This window comes from Chiloscyllium plagiosum, unplaced genomic scaffold, assembly GCF_037043375.1.
Source record: "Chiloscyllium plagiosum isolate Xiang-an unplaced genomic scaffold, Cpla_swu_hap1 HiC_scaffold_22, whole genome shotgun sequence".
Taxonomy (NCBI): Eukaryota; Metazoa; Chordata; class Chondrichthyes; order Orectolobiformes; family Hemiscylliidae; genus Chiloscyllium; species Chiloscyllium plagiosum.
The window spans coordinates 45575861-45594553 of NW_028270160.1; the positions used below are offsets into that span (position 1 = coordinate 45575861).

The 18693-nt window shown below is 37.3% G+C and overlaps 1 protein-coding gene across 5 annotated transcripts in view; it reads left to right on the top strand.

Moving 5' to 3' along the window:
• Positions 1-18693, top strand: part of exoc6 (exocyst complex component 6) — a 204938-nt gene that overhangs the window by 143927 nt on the left and 42318 nt on the right. For all 5 annotated transcript variants that reach the window (XM_087999000.1, XM_043712483.2, XM_043712488.2 and 2 more), the window contains one exon: positions 5975-6048. In XM_087999000.1, the coding sequence (XP_087855126.1) occupies positions 5975-6048 (74 nt within the window). The remainder of the gene's footprint in view (positions 1-5974; positions 6049-18693) is intronic.

An 18693-nucleotide genomic window follows, 5' to 3' on the forward strand; every position in this document is an offset into this window, starting at 1 on the left:
GTTTTTTCAAAACAATAGATTGCAATGTTTGTCTAGTAGAATTGGGTCACTAGCTCTTCAGTAATGCTGTTGTGCTGTGGAAAATCTACTTACCCACATTGTTTTTACACCATGGAGGTGACACTTGTTCAGAATCCTAAATGTGTTCCTTGTTGCATCTCTCAGGGTAGCAATAAACAGTGTGGAGTAAAACTGTGGAACACATGAAGTGTTTGTAAAAATGATACATATGGAAAGATAAATAATTGGTGCTCAACAATCAAAATGGACGAAGAAAGAAGGCAGCTGAGCCTTTGGCAGGAGCAAGAAAATGAAATGACTTAGTTTTTTTTATCATCTGCCTGGTGCATGATTTAGATATATTAGGAAAAAGTTGCTTTTGTGGGTAAACAACTTTTACTATGTTTTAAAATGGGAAATTGGGCTATGTATTCCAATTAGATGTTAACAGAAGAGACCCTATGGGAAACCGGAATAGCTAATTTCTCTTCATAGTAAGAATTTAGGAATTGAAGTGTTGATCCAAGACAGTATAATAAATATGCTCCTCTATGGATCATTACCTTGACACAGTGGAGAGGCTTGAGTATCCAGTGTTTTTTTTTGAGCATTGCTGTCAGTCTCCTCCCTCCTGTAGGGCCAGCCAATCCAAATGCGCTATGATTGGCAGGTAGGGGAAAAGGAATATGCCAGACAAATATAGAACAAAGAGTCTTCAACAATAGAACAGAGGTAAAGAGGAAATATGTCTGACCAGCTATAAAGGCAGAAAATGAGGTGTTCTATTCTATGCCAGATGTGCAAGCAATTCGTGATCTCTTTGATTCTGCATTCACATAACTTAACTGATTGTCGCCATCAGTCTATTCCTGGTCAACCGTTCCATCTTGTACTTCCGGTGAAGAAGAAACTCTGGAATATGTTGAGCACTTCGCATGTTTCGACAGCCTTCTCTCTCAAATGATCACCATTTGACACTAACACCAGATCAGTTGTCAGTTCAGTCGTCTACAAACTGTGGCACTGAGTATTTGATGGTAAAAACCTCAGGATCTCCAGTCCCACAGTTCAGAGCAGTTGTCATCACCACATTCTTGTACTTCAGTAAGATCTGGTCTACATATCTGCAACATATGAGTGCTAAAAGAATGCAGTCAGCTGTGACTCCTCCACAACCTCCTCAACCTCCAGCTAGTGTCCTCTTGAATCCAGGTCAGCATGTAATTAAAACATTAGATTGGACATTGTGTCTGAATATGTCATTTTCTGTCCCGATTTCAAGGACGACAAAGAAATAATTGAAATGCTTTAGCCAGAACCCATGGGACTTCCATTATCTGCACCTCACATCTTCCTCTACAAAGGTCTTCACTGTCTATCAGTATTGATTCCTTTCCTTACATGTTGGAAAAAGGACATAGTCTTCAGACTTCTGTCAGCTGAAGTGCTTCAATATTTTCTCCTCTGACTACGCTTTAGAAGTTCTATTAAAATGTTTCATCAGTCCTTTATGTTCTTTGACTTGATACTCCCTCCCTATTTAATATTTTGACTGAATTAATAGTCGATCTAACTCAAAGTAATCCTGTTGCTCTGAGCATTTGGTGTTTTCAAGTGCCATTATGCCTGAGTGGAATATGCCTTTTGATGACCATGTCACTAACATCTTTGGCAAGATCCAGTCTGTAAGACTGGGACAGGAAAGGAGATAAATATCAGACATTGCCCATTCTCTGAAACTTCAAGCATCTGCAAGTTGTTTGGGTAACTTCTGGTTCATGACATGGCATACTTAAACCTAAAATAAGGGTATTATTGCCAGTTTAATGTAGCTATGGCATCAGTGATCTGTTTATTGCTTGCTTCCTTGTAATTGCATACCATATTTTGTTTTTCTTCAATCCATGCACTTTGTCTGTTCTTTTGTAATTCTATTTTGATTTTTGAAAATATTCAGTTTGCAAAATCTGTTTCTCTCAATTGTTTGAAATAATAGTTAATCTATTAACAAAACATAACAATGAAAAGGGTAAAATCCAAAGATATGTTAGAGAATGCTTTGATGCAGCGAGCAATTAGGATTGGACAGTCTTACCTAAATATGCCTATGTAGTCTGCGTACTTAATTTTGTTAATTCTATCCATTCTTCTGGATTCAATAGTCTACTCTTCAGTGCCAATAAGATACCTACTTTGGTACATTCTGACGCCGAGCCCTGCATCCCTGTTGTTTTACTTTTGCTGCAGACAGTATACTTTGAACAAGATCTTATTTTGACTCATGCTTGTTTTCAGTAGCCAGCATTGTGGCACTTCTAGCAGCAGAAATCGTATGCCTCTTTCTTGCTAGCCAGTAACAGGTATAAGTGGCTAGGGCAGAAGCTGACTCTAAAGCTCTGTTCATGTGAGCACGTGAGCTCTTTTTTGTTACAACATAGTTTATTGTCATTCTTTTACATTGTAACAACAATATTTTAGGGTGCTAATCCTCCTTATCTGTGTAATTGCATTGCCTGATGAAGCATAGAGTTCTGCTTCACAAATGCATCTCATTGACTGCCACTTGCATTGAGGGCAAATTCTATAGTGGATTGGCAAGCTGCTCATTAATTTTTTTTTTGTGGATTCCTCATGCCACCAATTTATTCTGCATTTACTTTTGAAGTCCTGAACTTGAATTCATGACCTAATTATCCACCCCATGGGTGATAAAAGGTCAATTGTTCCTCCAAATGAGGTCTCTTTCAGCATTGTCAACCTTCTGTTTAAATAGTAAAATGCTATGGTTCACCAATGCCTCCTTTTCTCCAATTATGAGGTATTTTAGCAACTTATCATTCCTGGTTCAAGAGCATTTCTATTTTGCTTTGATACATCAAGTTGCAATCTATGTAATAAACACCTCTGTTCTATTGCCCAACAATCATAATCTGCTAGTTGACCTGATTCCTTTAACTGCAGCATATTCCTTTTTTAACTAGCTGTTTCGAATGGGAAATGGAGATGTGGACAATGATTCCTTTTTCGCAGCCACTAGAAAAGTGGATGAATAGCTTTTTAATCAACTTTGTGACAATATGGCAGTTCATTAAACCATCACAAGGATTTGTTCAAATCAAATTATTGGAATTTAATGTAATTCTATTTAATTACCTGGAAACCTTTCACTTAATCCATATACTTATGGCTAAGCTAGATGGCCTGTTGAATAAGTGATTTTGAAAAAGCAATTGCTCCATTTAACATCACTAGCTGCTTTCAAAGTTAGTGTAGACAGGGTTTTTCAGGATGGTAGAATCTATGACAAGGAGTTGCTCTTAAACCCCCTACAATCGTCAAATAATGTTGATCCACTGATGGTATAATTGGTGGTGGTATAATTGCTAGATTGTTAATCCAGAGACCTAAGTAATGTTCTGGGGACCTGGTTTCAGATCCTGACATAGCAGCAGCAGCAGATGGAATTTGAATTCAATAAAAAAAAAACTGGAATTAATAATCAAATGATAGCCAGAAATCCATTGTCAATTGTCAGAATAACTCTGGTTACTTACTTGAACTGGTAAGTAACTGGTTAACGCTGTCCTTACTTGAAATGGGCTACATGTGATTCCAAATATGTTTGGCTCTTAATTGCCCTCTGGGCAATGGGAGATGAATAATAAATGTTGGCCTTTCCAGTGACACCCACATCCCGTGAATGAATTTTTAAATATTATTTGAAATATAAACTCACCTACCACCACCAGGCCCTATTGCTGTGTGTGAAACTCAAACTCAGTGTCTTGGTTCAACAAGGTAGTTTGGAAAATAAACCCAAGATAGATGGTGTTTGGTCCAAAATTAATATGTTAAAATGGTTTTGAAGATTAGTGACTTTTTTTAACTTTTGAACCTCTTATCACCTATGACTTTGAAGTTTCTCAAATTTAACAGTAGTTTGCCTCAACTGAATTAACGTTCTACATGTGCAGCATTTTGAACAGAGTTTCATATTCTGCCAAAAGTTTATTTGCATTAAGGACTTGTGATTCTGAATTTAATTGGCTTCAAGTATTAGTGTAACTGAAGGCATCTAAATGATGTTAGCTTTTACTTAGAGCATACCAAATCATCCAAGTTTGGCAAGATGACTTGTTAAATATATACTGCATTCCAATTAGAGTCCCTACAGTGTGGAAACAGGCCCTTCAGCCCAACAAGTCCACCCGACCCTCCAAAGAGTAACCTGCCCAGACCCATTCCCCTACCCTATGCAGGTATTTATCCCTGACTAACGCATCTAACTCAGATCCCTGAACACTATGGGCAACTTAGCATGGCCAATTTACCTAACCTGCACATCTTTGGATTGTGGGAGGAAACCCATGCAGACACTGGGAGAATGTCAGTGTTGAGTTTGCACAATCACCAAGGCTGGAATCGAACCCGGGCCCCTGATGCTGAGAGACAGCAGTGCTAACTTCTAAGCTACCGTGCTGTATCCACTCTAGCATTTCTTCGCTATTTCCTGTGTGCGCCTAAAACCAGTTATGTTGGATGCCATAGATAAGAGAGCCTCCATACTTGCACCAACATTTTTCATTTTAACAGCAATAGGAAACATTTTATTTGGCTTGTTTGAGTTGTCAACTGGTGTAGCTCTTGCCTTAGAAGAAACTACTTCTCTTGAATCTGCTTATTACATGGTCAGTCAACAGTGTGGAAGATTTGGTTTGGAGAAGGAAAGGAAAAGAAATTTATTATCATTAGTTTCTTCAACAGTCCTGACTTTCACCCACTTTGTCCCTCATGGTTGTAGGGAATGCAAGTGATGGATTTTTCTTTCAAATGTTTTGAGGCCCAAATAATTCAAATTTCGTGACATGATTCACCTTTATGTATTGCACATGACTCAAAAGAGTCACATAGAAGCATCACTCTAGTCATGACATTTGAAATGTTTTGCAGGAGGGCATGCCTCCATGTGACTATTTAAAGCAAACATGGCCTAATGTTAGCCTGCTCTGGATGTGGAGGATACCGTGTGAAAGGTGTTGTTTACAGAATGTTGGGAGGGGTGGATAGGTGCAGGAGATCAAGCAGGGTAGGTCATCTTTTTAAAATGGGCATACTTGCACATGACTTAAAATAACTGATTTATGGAATGTAAAAATACCAATTGCTCCTGATTCCAAGTAGCATCATGCACACTTTTTGCCAAGACACTATTTTTAACTCAATGTCTTGGCTTATCTGAGGATAGATGTCTATTTTACCAGTTTGACTGCGTTGTAACTGTCTGAAAGAAAAGTGTTTTCATAGCCTTTAATTGTAGGATTTCCAATTGGTCAAGCTTTCTTTTCTTTTCAAACATATTGAAACAGCCTTCTCAAACTGACTTGTATTAAATTCCATGATTAGAAATGTCTTGGATTGTAGGAACGGACGTTCCAATTAAGTACAGATTGTAGTGCTTAGAGCATTCCACCTGTTGTCTGCATGTTAAGCTAGTTCCCACCCTATGTCTGTCTTTAATTGCTGTTTGGCTAGAGGTAGGATTTTTATTGAACAGATGCTGCAACAAAGCAGATGTTTTAAAAAAAATATGTTGGCAGCCATGGAATTGGTACTTAAAATGCTTTTGTATACCCTCACCCTGTAACCCAAAAAGAATTGTGAATAAAATTGTGAACTCATTTGTCTCAACAGTATTACAAAAGTGGTAAAATTTGTGTGCCATTGCACAGAAACATTATATGACCATCAAAGAGCACACCAGAAATCAAGTTATTTGCATGTTACAACCATAGTATAACAATTTGTTTAATTGATTTGGATTTAAATTTCTTTGTGTCATGTAAACAAAAAAAAATTTTTAGGCCTTCATTTGAGTGTCAGGGTTGATACACTTCATAAAATTACATAAAATTATTTGGATTTGCCACAGTTCTGCCTCAGTTAATTTTTTTTTCTGCTTAATCTGTACTTCCAGTGTTTGCTAGCTCGGAGCCAGTGCCAGGATTCCAAGGGGACACCCTGCAGTTAGCATTCATCGACCTCAGACAAGTAAGGCTTTGAGATTATTTTTCCTTGATGAGTGATGTTGAAACCATTGGTAAAATATCAGTCATTGCTGCCTTTTTAGATGGCTTACTTTTTTTTAAAAGAAGGTATTGTGTCTAGGTCATCTTCACTGGATTATAATGCTGTGAACCATGTTAAAAGTTACGCCCACTGTTTGTGATATGCTGAACAAAATATTTTTAATTAAATAAACCCAAGATTTAACTTTTCTCATCAGTGACTCGTTTTACTGATGCTTAACCAATTTTTTTTTTAAATTACATTATATTTCTAAATCCTGACTACTCAGTCATAGTTGTGGTTTTAATTATATGCTACTTAACCATTCTACTAAATGACAAATAACTAGTATGATGTATGACCACAAGATAACATGGTGTATATATTATATGTAAGTATAAAAGGGTAGAAGAATTGTGGATTTTTTTCCCTCAAAATAGGATACTGGATGCTAAATAAACTAAAATTTAAGCCAAAAGTTGACAGACCTTGTATCAAGAGTGAAGGGATTAAATGTGGATAAATGGAATTGTATTGCTGATCACCCATGATCAAATTAAACAATAGAGCAGGCCTAACCAATGGGAGCAGTTCATGCAATCCTCAAGTGTGTTCAGTCATTTAATTAGGTGATTAATGCATGAACATGAATATTTATATCTGCCAAAGTATTGAACAAAGGGAATCCAAATCAGGCAAAACAATTGGGTTAAGTGGGCTTGAGGCCAGGCAGAATTGGAAAACTGGTTAAAATCAAACAGATTCAAGTGAGATTGGCAACGATCAACTTAGTAATGCAAGTAGAGGTGCTTTTGAAGGATCTGAACTCCAGTAGAAGGACAAGGGGATTTTTAATTGAGAAATGCAGGCTACAAGTACGTATGCTTAAGAGGTTGGAGGGGTAGGGAGGTACCATGTCTTCGGAGGTATTAAGTGTCAAACACTGACATAATGCAATGGGGTCACTACGATAGAAAAGTAATAGGCTGGTATCTGCTCATTGGTGACTAGGGAATGTTCAGTGCTGGGATGTTCACGTTGATTGTAAGTTAGTGAGTCTGCTCACTGTTGAGGATGTATATGGATTTCTTGTGGCACAGCAAGACAGCAGCTGTACTTCCGAATCAGAGATTTTGGATCAGAATCCCATCTGAGGACTTAGTAGCCAAAAAAGATGCAATCACAAAGCAACCAAGCAAACCAGTACGAACCTGCAACTGCTTCCAACAAATGCTAGGGTCGGGAACCTTCTCAATATAGTGAGAACAGAAGAGATTTATAGTCCTCTCTATCCAAAGATCCAAACAACAACATACATGTAAATGTGTAGACCCAATGGGAGTAGACCATGTTCAGTTATTTCAATAGGTCGTAAATGAACCTAACTTCAACCGTTATATCTCCCAAACGTCTGTGAAGAGATACTCCCTCACAACCAAACACAAGAATCAGATTCTTGAGGACAGATGTAATGTGGTTATTATTGAGAGGGGGTGGTCAAGGGAAACCAATGATAGTGGCTACAATCGGCCTAATGTTGCACATAGTGGTTGTTGCAGAAGCAGCTGAGCTTAGTTCACCAAAACTATTGAGATGAATGAAGGTACATGTGCACAGAATAGCTGCGTGCAATCAACCATTAAACGGTATGCATGCGTTATGGTTTTTAGATTAGATTACTTAGTGTGGAAACAGGCCCTTTGGCCCAACAAGTCCACGCTGACCTGCCGAAGCGCAACCCACCCACACCCATTCCCCTATATTTACCCCTTCATCCAACACTACGGGCAATTTAACATGGCCAATTCACGTAACCCGCACATTTTTGGACTGTGGGAGGAAACTGGAGCACCCGGAAGAAACCCACGCAGACACTGGGAGAATGTGCAAACTCCACACAGTCAGTCGCCTGAGGTGGGAATTGAACCCGGGTCACTGGCGCTATGAGGCAGCAGTGCTAACCGCTGTGCCACCGTGCCGCCCACACGTCTAATACTTCTCAATGTTTCTCTTCAAGTGATCAACTTGCATAATGTGATAAAGCATTAGCAAATTTTCACAGACTTGTGGAAGCAACAAAAGTCGTCTTTTATGCACTTTTACTGACACATTTGACATTCAAGGAGAGAATTATTGTAGCACCACCTGGTGGAGTAAGTTATGAATCCCATTGTAATTTCAATTGACCAATTGGTCAACCACTTAACACTAGGTAGGTTACTGCTTAAAGCACATTATAATAGTTTGCACCATCTACAAGTGCAATCAAATTACACATTATAATTGTGCATCAGTTTTGTTAGTCAATGTTCCATTCTAAAATCCATGCTTGCCTCTGTCATAGCTCCATTTGAGACTCAAGTTTTCACTCTCTGCATCAATATGGCCATAAACAACTTTGCCTATAGCTGTAACTAGGATACATTGTCCTCTGATCTCTTCGCAACTTTTTACGTGGTCAATGACCACGCTACTACTCCATTATCACTACTGTTTATAAAGTTAATGGAACCTCCATCACCTTAGGTCAAATCAAATTGTATTCTATTGTAGCCAAATAATTTCTGACAATAACTGCTCTTCTATCCCTCACCGTTACTATTACTGCTGGAATTTCCCAAGGATCAATTTCTGGCCCTCCTCTGTCTCCGCTTTAATGCTGCCTCTTGCAATATAATCCGCAACAAAAGTTTAGCTGCCAGATAAATGAATGTGAAACCCATTTGACAAGTATGTCCTAAAGTATAGTCACTGTACCTAGGCAAGTTCAGCAACCAATTTGCACACCATAATGTTAGCAAAGGGCAAAGAGTTAAATGAATAGTTAATTTCAGTGTTGAAGGGATTCATTTGAAAAAATTCTTGATTAAACAATGTCAGATTATTTTACACTTTGAGAATGCAGCTGGGGTTCATCTGAAATACAAACCACAAACCAAATACAGTATTCCCTTAGTCTGGGTAATTCTATAAATTTCTGGAATGATTCTTGAATTCTCAACTGACTCAAAGTCTGCATCGGTACCACTGAGGCAAGGATAGCACATGTGCAGGGATAGCAGCTAGCTGTATCTCTCTATCACCTCTCTTCAAAACTCTATTGCCTGTACTGTCAGTTGGCCTGGTTAATGTCCATCATCAGAAACTCTCTACTGTCAGTTGGTCCATTTCCTTTCCAGACTTAGTCATGTACTCAGCCAGGCTATTTACAACCTTGGCATCCTGTTTGATCTTAAACTGGGGCTTCTCACATTTCCTCTGTGATACAACACAAAAGGAGGCCATTGTTCTTTGAAAGAGCTAGCCAATTACACCCTTTCCCCTGTTCTTTGCCCCAGACTACTGCAAAATTTGTTCCTTTTCAATTTTTATCCAGTTCCCTGAATGTTGTTCACTTCACTTGCACTGTCAATTCAGACACTGCATTCCATATCACAAAGGTTCATGGTTTTCAAAAAAGAAAATCTTCATGTCACCAACTAGTTCTTTTGACTATGTTAAGTCTGTGACCTTCAGTTATAGAACCTTTGGCTTGTTCGACAAAAGTTACTGAGTCTACCCAATCAGACCACATTTGCAAAACTCCAAAACCAAATCAAACATTAGATGTAACCCAGCAATTGGGTACTATTTGTAAAATAATCCTGTATGCTAAGAATTGCTCTGACAACTAAATTAAGGTGTGGATGTGCCAGTGTTGAACTGGAGTAGACAAAGTTTTTAAGAAATCACAACACCAGATTATAGCCCAACAGGTTTATTTGGAAGTACAAGCTTTTGGAGTGCTGCTCCTTCGGCAGGTAACCAGACTGGTAGGATGCTCTTCAGGGAGTTGGTATGGATTCAATGTGCCAATTGGCCTGCTTCCATCTTGTAGGGATTCTGATTCCATCAATCAGGCTCTGAGTGGCACATGAGTGTCCTGCAAGCTTCATATTAATGCTTAGGGCAAGCAGAATGTGTAGATACTAACCCTGTTTCAACTGAACAAAGTAAATGGCACCCATTCTCTGGTCAAGGCATTGCCCTGAGAAATAATTCAACCTATCTGGTTTAAATTTAAATGAAGCTTTGATTGACAGTCGTCATTTAACTGGCATATTCTCTCTGTCAACCCTTCTAATAGCCAGAGTCTACTTGCCAACCAATTAACATTGTTTTCTCATACACCATAAATTGTTGTTCCCCTTTATATTGGTAATCTTGAGTGCAAAACACAAAAGCTTCAATAAAATAACTTTCTCAGCAATACATTTTGTGGAAAAATGTTAAAGTGCTTAAACAAAAACACCTAAGTTGTACATACAAAACTACACACAGTTTCTCCTCACCACCTCTGCTGTAAGAGGAGATGTCTTGGCTGTCATCTGCATCTTTTTTAAGGCCTTGAACCTTTTTGAAGTATGGAGCCTGAATTAATGCAGTACTCCAGCTGAAACCTAACGAGTGTTTTTAAAGTATAGACAAGCATCTCAAATTTTTTTCAGCATTCTTCTTAACTTGTCCAGCTACCTTCAAAGATATTTGTAGGTACATCTTTGTTTGTTCTGTTCATGCACCTCTAAAGGTTTTGCCACTTCATTATCTCTTATCTGTCTTTGTTCTTCTTTCCAAATTATATCACTTCAGACTTCTCCACAAGTTTTGTTGTGTATCAGCCCATCTCACCAGTTGATTTATGCTCTCCTGAAATCTGTTAAAATCTTTTTCAATATTTACAATCTTTCCAAATTATGTAACCTCCATACGTTTGTATTATGTCCTGCATAAAGTTGTGGAACAGGCTTAACAAGTTGAATGATATACTCTTGTTCCTATGTATATGCCCAAGTCCAGAGCATGAATGTGTATCAAAAAGCATATTGGTGGTCCTCCTGAGCCTGAAGAAATACACTCAGCTTTTCTTAAATATATTAAAACAAAATTCATCGCTGCTTTCTGTTTTCTTTTTGCTTGGTCAAGTTTACATCCATGCTACTGCATTTCCAATTCCATGAGCTTTAATTTTGCTTGCAAGTCTATAATGTTATCCTTTGTTAATAACATGTAGAATTTGCTCCTCTACTACTCTCTATGTGATGGCCTTCAATCTTCACCCTGTATATAACAATTCTCCAATCCTTCCAGAAAACCTTATAATCTACAATGTTGGTTCAAAATCATTGCCTCCTTTTAAACAGGTCTCCACATCCATATGTACTTATACTGCTTAGCATCATTAACCCCGATCTGATTCCACTTGTTTCTGAACTATACGCTGATGCTGTTCCTTCTGCACCCTGATTCTCCTATCACATGTTTTATCCCAGAGTAGATTGTCTTGCAAAATTTATTTAAACCCTCCCTTCAGCACTTGATGCTTATAGTGTCACTTTATTTGTATTTGGTGTGTTTCATATGTGAAGGTAGTGCTGTTTTGTTATAAAAATGTCATATGTTCTGTGTATATCTCTTCATGTAGCAATTTGTCTAACGATGATGCTTTAGATTTAATAGCTCTTGATTGTTATAGAGCAGTTTTAATGCCACATCCTTATAAGGGGTCTTGTCATTTTCCATTAATCAAAGCTGAAAACATTCATCAGTTACTCTGCTTTATGAGTGACTATAGGTTGGGAATGCAAAATAACACAAGCGTTTGTGTAAATCAGCACCCACCTGCAGTAGAAATACCATGTGCCAATTTCCCTGTCATACAATCCTATGATCCATTTATTTTTTAATGTGATGGATGACATTTCTTTTCAAACACACTGCAGGAAACTGTGCCTTTTATAAGGATAGTCTCTGTCGGGTCATCTGGCTGTTTCATGTACTGTTCTCCAGTTTGAATTTGATACTCTGCTATGCCTCCGAGGTTATGAAAGATAAGGAAGTAGGTCCAGTGGTCAGGTTTTGCCTGCCCACCCTGACTGTGCCCTAGGGTTAGGCTCTTGATACTTGCATTGCTTTACAGAAGACTTGATGACAGGGAGAGACTGATACTAGGGAAAGCTTGAACCAAATCAAAGCTAACAGGCAAGAGACTTGAGATTGGATGAGAAACTGTGGCTAAAAGATGGATCAACAGGATTGCCCTTTTTAGAAAAGTAGGTGACCCAAGATTGAAAGGTCATGATCTCTCTGCCAATCTCCTGATCACTAATGGACGATGGTTGTCTCACTAACAGCTTCTTTATTTCCACTTACTTTAGGCTGAGGATGTAAAAGAAAAAATGGAATAAGGGAGTAAACTCCCTCAATTCTGAATGCAAGCATATTTGTGAAAAATACTGGAAAATCTAACATTTACACATCCATATGTGCGTAAAAGTTTTGAGTTTCATAAAGTATAGCATATGTTAAAGAACATGTTTCAATTAATTTTCTGATTATTTAACTGATATAGAGTCTATACCACTGATTTACAATGTTTCTTTTACACATCATTGTTAATTTTCAAATTAAATGTTAATTTATTCACTGTTCTTGTATGCCATCAAATCTGTATTTGATGGGAGAGTCAGAGCACTAACTATCCTGTCCAGTTCTGAGACAATCATTGATTTTTTTTTAGGCTCTGAGCGACTATTTTGAGTGACATCAATCCATTCCTCCTAACACAAGTTGTCATTTTTGTTGAACTACACTGTAATCTTGCGCCTTGTTTGACATCTTCTGCTGGCAAGCATGAGATGAGCAATTGTCAGTGGAAGTCAGCAGGACAAGATTCAGTGGTGAAGGTGAGAGGATGAATTTTAAGAAACTTCAGAAAGGCTAGGATCAAGTTTGTGGGGCTGTAAAGGGTGCAAGAGAAGAGAATATAATTCAAAGGTTGTAGCTGTGGAAGGAAGGAAAATTGAAGTGAGTTAATGTAGACCGTTGCAATTATTCAGCAACTTGCATTTATACAATGCCTATAATGTACAAGGTATGCATGCAAATCTAGGAAAATAAAAGTCTGACCACTGAAATCAAGCCATTAAAATAGATATTTTAAATGCATGAACTTAATTGATTAAAGAAATACATGGGTTTTTGAAAACTTGAAAGAAAAAGCGAATTAACTATTTCAGGTCAATGACCATACACCAGAACAACTCTTCCCCCGGTGCTGCTTTGCCTTGTCAATATTTCTGGCATTTTTTATTTATTAATTCAGATTTCCAGCATCAGTAATTTTTTTTGATTTTGTATTTGTGACAGGAAAATCACTTTTTTTTCACAATACTGTCAATCCTTCAGTTTCTGCTTTCATCTAATTTGCCATTTATCTGTCTTACCTGCAGACATGTTGATGTTTTCCTCTGTATTTCTTTTGCAGTCAGCAATGTAATTAGATTTACACGTCCATTGCTTGGAAATTTTGGCACTATAAGCTCTATTTTGTAAACCCAGATTACTAAGAAATTTAAAAGGTGGGCCTGGAGTGAGTCCCTGCAAAATGATGGTGCCTGATTCACACCTTCATTGTCTTTAGTAAGAGAAAGTATCCTAGTTATTATAGGACTAAACTACTAATCCAAATATTACCCACTTAGCGAGAACCAATTGAATAAATAATTTATTACAAATGGCATGTTTCTGAAGGGATTTCTAGGAATGAACTTCTGGGCATTGATGAATGCTTTATAGTCTTCACACAGGAAGTTATGCTCTGTATATATACTTTCACGTGACTCTTGCTAAACATCAGTTCATACTCCTGCACTGTGCTGCCTGATATTGACTATGGGTATCTGATATTGACTATGACTTGATTATTGTTTCTTCATTACCACATACAAGTGATCTTACTGCACTACACTTTTAATAGTATAAATTTATGTGCTCACAACTGAAGGAATTTTTACTTGCCTCAGTTATGCTGAAAAATATACTGTGGCATATCAAAATTTGAATGCAATAATACCAAAAACATCATGTAACATAAATATCTCCGTACAAGCTAAAGGCTTAAATTCCATTGTAAAATTTGGAATTTTGATCACTTGCTCAAAACTTTCTCTATTTTATATAATCTAAATCCCTCAATTTATTTACAACCTTGTAATTCCAATAAGCTGTTGTTGAATGTGCTTTTTTAAATTAGGAATACCAACTTCAAAGATGAAAGATGTGTTTCACTTTTTGAAAAAATAACTAAACCACTAGAAATAAAATGGGGTTTTCGTGTGCTTAAGCTAGTAAAAATTAAATTTGACAACTAAATTTACTGTCAAGATTTTTAAATGGGGGAAAAGAATTTTGTTCCTGACAGTGCGATAATGTAACCAAAGCATTTTTGGCCTTTTGCATCTCTGGTTTTGATCTGACTCTTGTAACTCCAGATAACTTTAGTCTGGTCAACTATGTATGATCTATTGAAAGGTGTATTAAACATCAAGTAAATGCTAATCTTCTGTGTTGTCTACCCACATCTGTCCAATTAACCTTCCATTAAATCGCGATTAACTGAAAGTTTTAAATTCTGCTCCCAGACCAAAAGACTTCATTCACTTTCCCAGACCTCGCCTCCTTACACAAAACCAAAAGATACCACTGGGGTGCAGGCATTGTTTATTTTTCTCTTTGAGGAACTCCTTCAAATAGGACTTATTCTCTGATTTTAAATACCTTTCTTGACTGCCTGAACTAAATTGAAAAATTTAAGACTATGCAATCGATGATCTCCTTTTTCAAGATCACCAAAAAGAGCAAAAGGAGTGTGTTTGTGATTAAGAAGATATATCTTCTTCAACTCAAATATCTTGAGTTGGATTAAATTTAAAATTTGTCCTTGCATCTGAAAATCCTAACTAACCCATATTGACACTACAGTGGTTATTCAAAGTATTTACTAAGCATATCTCTGACAGATGCATGTTTTGAAATAATTCAGCACTCTTAAGCTTCCTAGTCTCTCATTTTGTCCCTCCAATTCGCAGTCTGTTTTTTTGTACCTCCAAAGGTGCATGTATTGTAATAGCTCTTTATTCTCCAACTCTGACCCCAGAAAAATTTCCTTCACACGGAAAGTCCATTCAATACAGTACACAAATTTACCTATCAGATTAGAGTACTTTGCAGGCCATCAACCTTTTTTCTTCTAGAGGCTGAAAACTTAAAAATAGATTATTTTTGAGGAGGAGGGATTTTTGGCTTCCTGCCAAACTGATTGCAAAAGTTGATTTTCATGTTCCAAAGATATTTTCTTTGATATTTCCATTCAAGGATGTCATTTCAGATTATCTTGCTAGGAACTCTTCTCATGCTTCGTAAGAATTTGGCCCATTTTTGAAAATTTCCTGCATTTTGTTATTAACTGATTGAACTCTAATTACCTGCAGTAGATAAAAATGGAAGGACTACACCACTATTATGGAGGAGAAAATTAACCTGAATTTCCAATCACTACCTAATGAGCCCCTTCAAACTCCTGTGCATGAGAGGGCACCTAACTCCACCCTACCTCAACCCATCTGCTGAAATCCTTTTCAAACCTTTGTTACCTCTCTGCACCTGTCATGTTCTATTTTCTGTAATATTTGAGGTCATCCTAAACTGTCAAGTCCTAGCTTATGACCAATTCACCCATTACTCCTGAGATATGTGGTTTTCTGCTTAAGCAATGCCTTCATTTTTAAATGTTCATCCATTTGTTTTCAAATCTCCCCAGTCTTGCCACATCTACTTCTCCAATCTCCCCCTCCCTAGCATTTTGCAAGCAACATTCTTTTCCATTTTTATTTCTGCTGCACAGACCTCTGACCCATGCTAGGCAGCAATCTGCAGAAGCCAATGCATCTGCACTCTGGTTATTGTGTGCAGAACTTCCCATTGGTTGTGTAGCATAGAGGAATTACCTCTAATTCTGGCTGCTTGAGCAACCCAGATTTTAATCACTGCCATTAATCACCTTTAGCTTGATAAGCACTAACTCTGTAATTTCCTCCATCTACCTTGTTTTTGCTTCTTTATTGCTTTTGACCAAACTTCTGATCATCTGCACATCTGGTTTGGGTTTGGATTGCACTTCCTGGAAGTGTAGTGGAGGTGCGTTCAACAGAGGCTTTCAAGAGTGTATTGGATGATTATTTCTATTTAATTAATGTGCAGAGTTACCATGAATAGGTAGAAGAATAGCATCAAGTCATGGTGTGCATTTCGAGAGCTGAGACAGAGTGCCCTCCTTCTGCACCACGACGGTTCTGTGACGTTGGGTGTCCAATTTTGTTTTGTAATTTTTATGGTGTTTCATGATGTTTTGAATTCTATTGAAAGACAAGTTATTGTTATTAACTGTTGAGTGAGGATAGTGTTGGATTTGATTGTTCTGGTCTCCAAAGTGGAATAGGCAGTTAACAATTATTGGCTTGAGCCACCATAGGTTGCCCAACTTGCATTTGCTTATGGAATGTTGTTGCTAAATTTGAAATTTCATCTGCAAAATATATTCTATATTTTATTTACTAATGTAAATTTATATTTTGTTAAATCAGTATTCAGTCTTGGCAAATCTAGATGCTCTTTTCAAGTCTTGAATGGGTTTGCCCAACAATATAATTGAAGACTAAGTACTTTTAAAAGTAATCAAAGGGATCCTGTCCAATCACTCAAGTATATCTTTGTGTAATTATGGCCATCTCAAATCCTTTTAATCATATAAAAATTGAAATGCTAAAATTCTAAAACCATATATAAATAATGTTTGCATTTTTTAAAAAAATGTTCCCTTTGTTTTCTTGTTCATTATCCCAGTCAAAACACCCCGGTCATCCCAGCAAAAGGAAGCAGATTTGATAGAAATTCACTTCTCTCAGCTGGGAAGAATGACATCAAATCTATTCAACTTCTCCCTGTAGAGAATTTATGCTACCCCATGCAAAATCCACAGCTAGTAAGGGGCCAAGTTAATTAATACCCTTGTGTGTAGGTTATGTTGCTTTTATCAAGATTGCTCTTCACAAATGGGATGATATACTAACAAGTTAATCACACAAGCAGGGAGAAGAGATTCATTGAACCGGTGTTGGGTAACTTTTTAAATTGATAAATGTGTAATGAAATGGGAAACTTATCAGGCTAATGCATAACTACAGTATTGTCTGGTATCCTGGCATTTGATACATTAATTGTAGCATTGGTGCATTATTATGTTGATTTTGGTTGATGAACAGTATCTCTTGCATGCATACAAATTGTCAGCTCCTAGGCTTGTTAATTTGCCTATTTATAACTTTTTTTAAGCACATTTGTTCTCTGCTAACATTTAAAATGATTTTAAGGCATAGTGACCTTCACAATGGTTAGGAGTTGTGCCACACTGAAACAAACCCAACTATATTAAGGTCACATATACCTTTCTTATCCACATCGCAATGCTATATCTCTAAAATAGCTTTACATCAGCATGAATGTTGGTGTGTAATGCCAATGTTTCTATCACATAAAATAACGTACTAACCTTTTTTATATGTTAGGTACCTCATTTGTAATATTAATGGAAAATGTGCTGAGATGTTTTTGATTCATTTTATTTTTTCTGCTTGTAACATTTTCCAGTCCAAGAAATAACAGTTCAGGTTCAACAGAAAGATAACTGTTGGGATATGCAGTTCCCACAGCATGTAATTTTTTTGCCCTTAGGGGCTGGTTACATGGGTGTGTCAGATTAGAATGCATTGGTGCCATTGGGTTTAGTTCTGAATACAACAAGACCAGACTTCCCACAGTGCTGTAGCCTGAGGGTTTGGTTTTGGGAAAGTATGCTGCTTGTGGGAAGAAATGAAGACTGGATAAGATTAGTGTGAGCACAAATACCAAGGCTGCTGCTGCTTCAGAAAAATAACAAATCCCTCTGCTCTAGTTGCCAACATTTTACGCGAGCTTCATTCCCTGCATTCTGCCAATGTGTGATTCTTTCAAAATTAAGGCAGCTTTACCTTTGTATTTTGCAGTAATGATTTTAACATCGGAAGCTAACACGATCAGTTCATAATTTTTGTTGAGTAAATGCTGAAGACTTGTTTTAAGGTGCACAGTTTTTGAAAGATGTGTGTTGCAGGCTTTGAGCACGCAGCTTATTTTATTTTCCTTTGATGCATGGTCCCCTGTGCATTCATTGTGCTACAGTGAATGCTTTTGTTTTTACTTTCCTGTAAAAACCTGGGATCTGTTAGGAAGGTTCTGAAGAATTTACCAATTAGCAGCTGTCCTGCCAACCACAGCAGGTGGCTCACATATCCCTCAGAGGCTGTTTGCACCTCTGATCAAAGTGAATGCAGGTTTAACAAAAACAGTCAAGGATTTTGTTGGATTTTTGGTATGTGACGCAAACCCGTGAAGTATAGGTAATTTTTGTAGCTTGGCTATTGAACTAGTAATAAATTGCTGCCATTGCAGGAAGTGTTAACTTTGTTGTGTGTATAACGGTGTTACGAGTTTACATTCATTTCCTGGATAGTTGCTCTCATTAGGGAATGAGAGGGGATGGGTACTAAGAGGAGTGAGTAAATAAGTCTGAGAGCCAGTCGATGCCTGATTTTTTTTTTAAAAAAACTTGTCTTAATTGAAAGATCACTTGTGAAAAAATGCTATTTCATGTCTGTGGTAAATGACATTCTGTCATAAACATTTTGAAGTTTTAAAAAGAACATTTCAAATTAT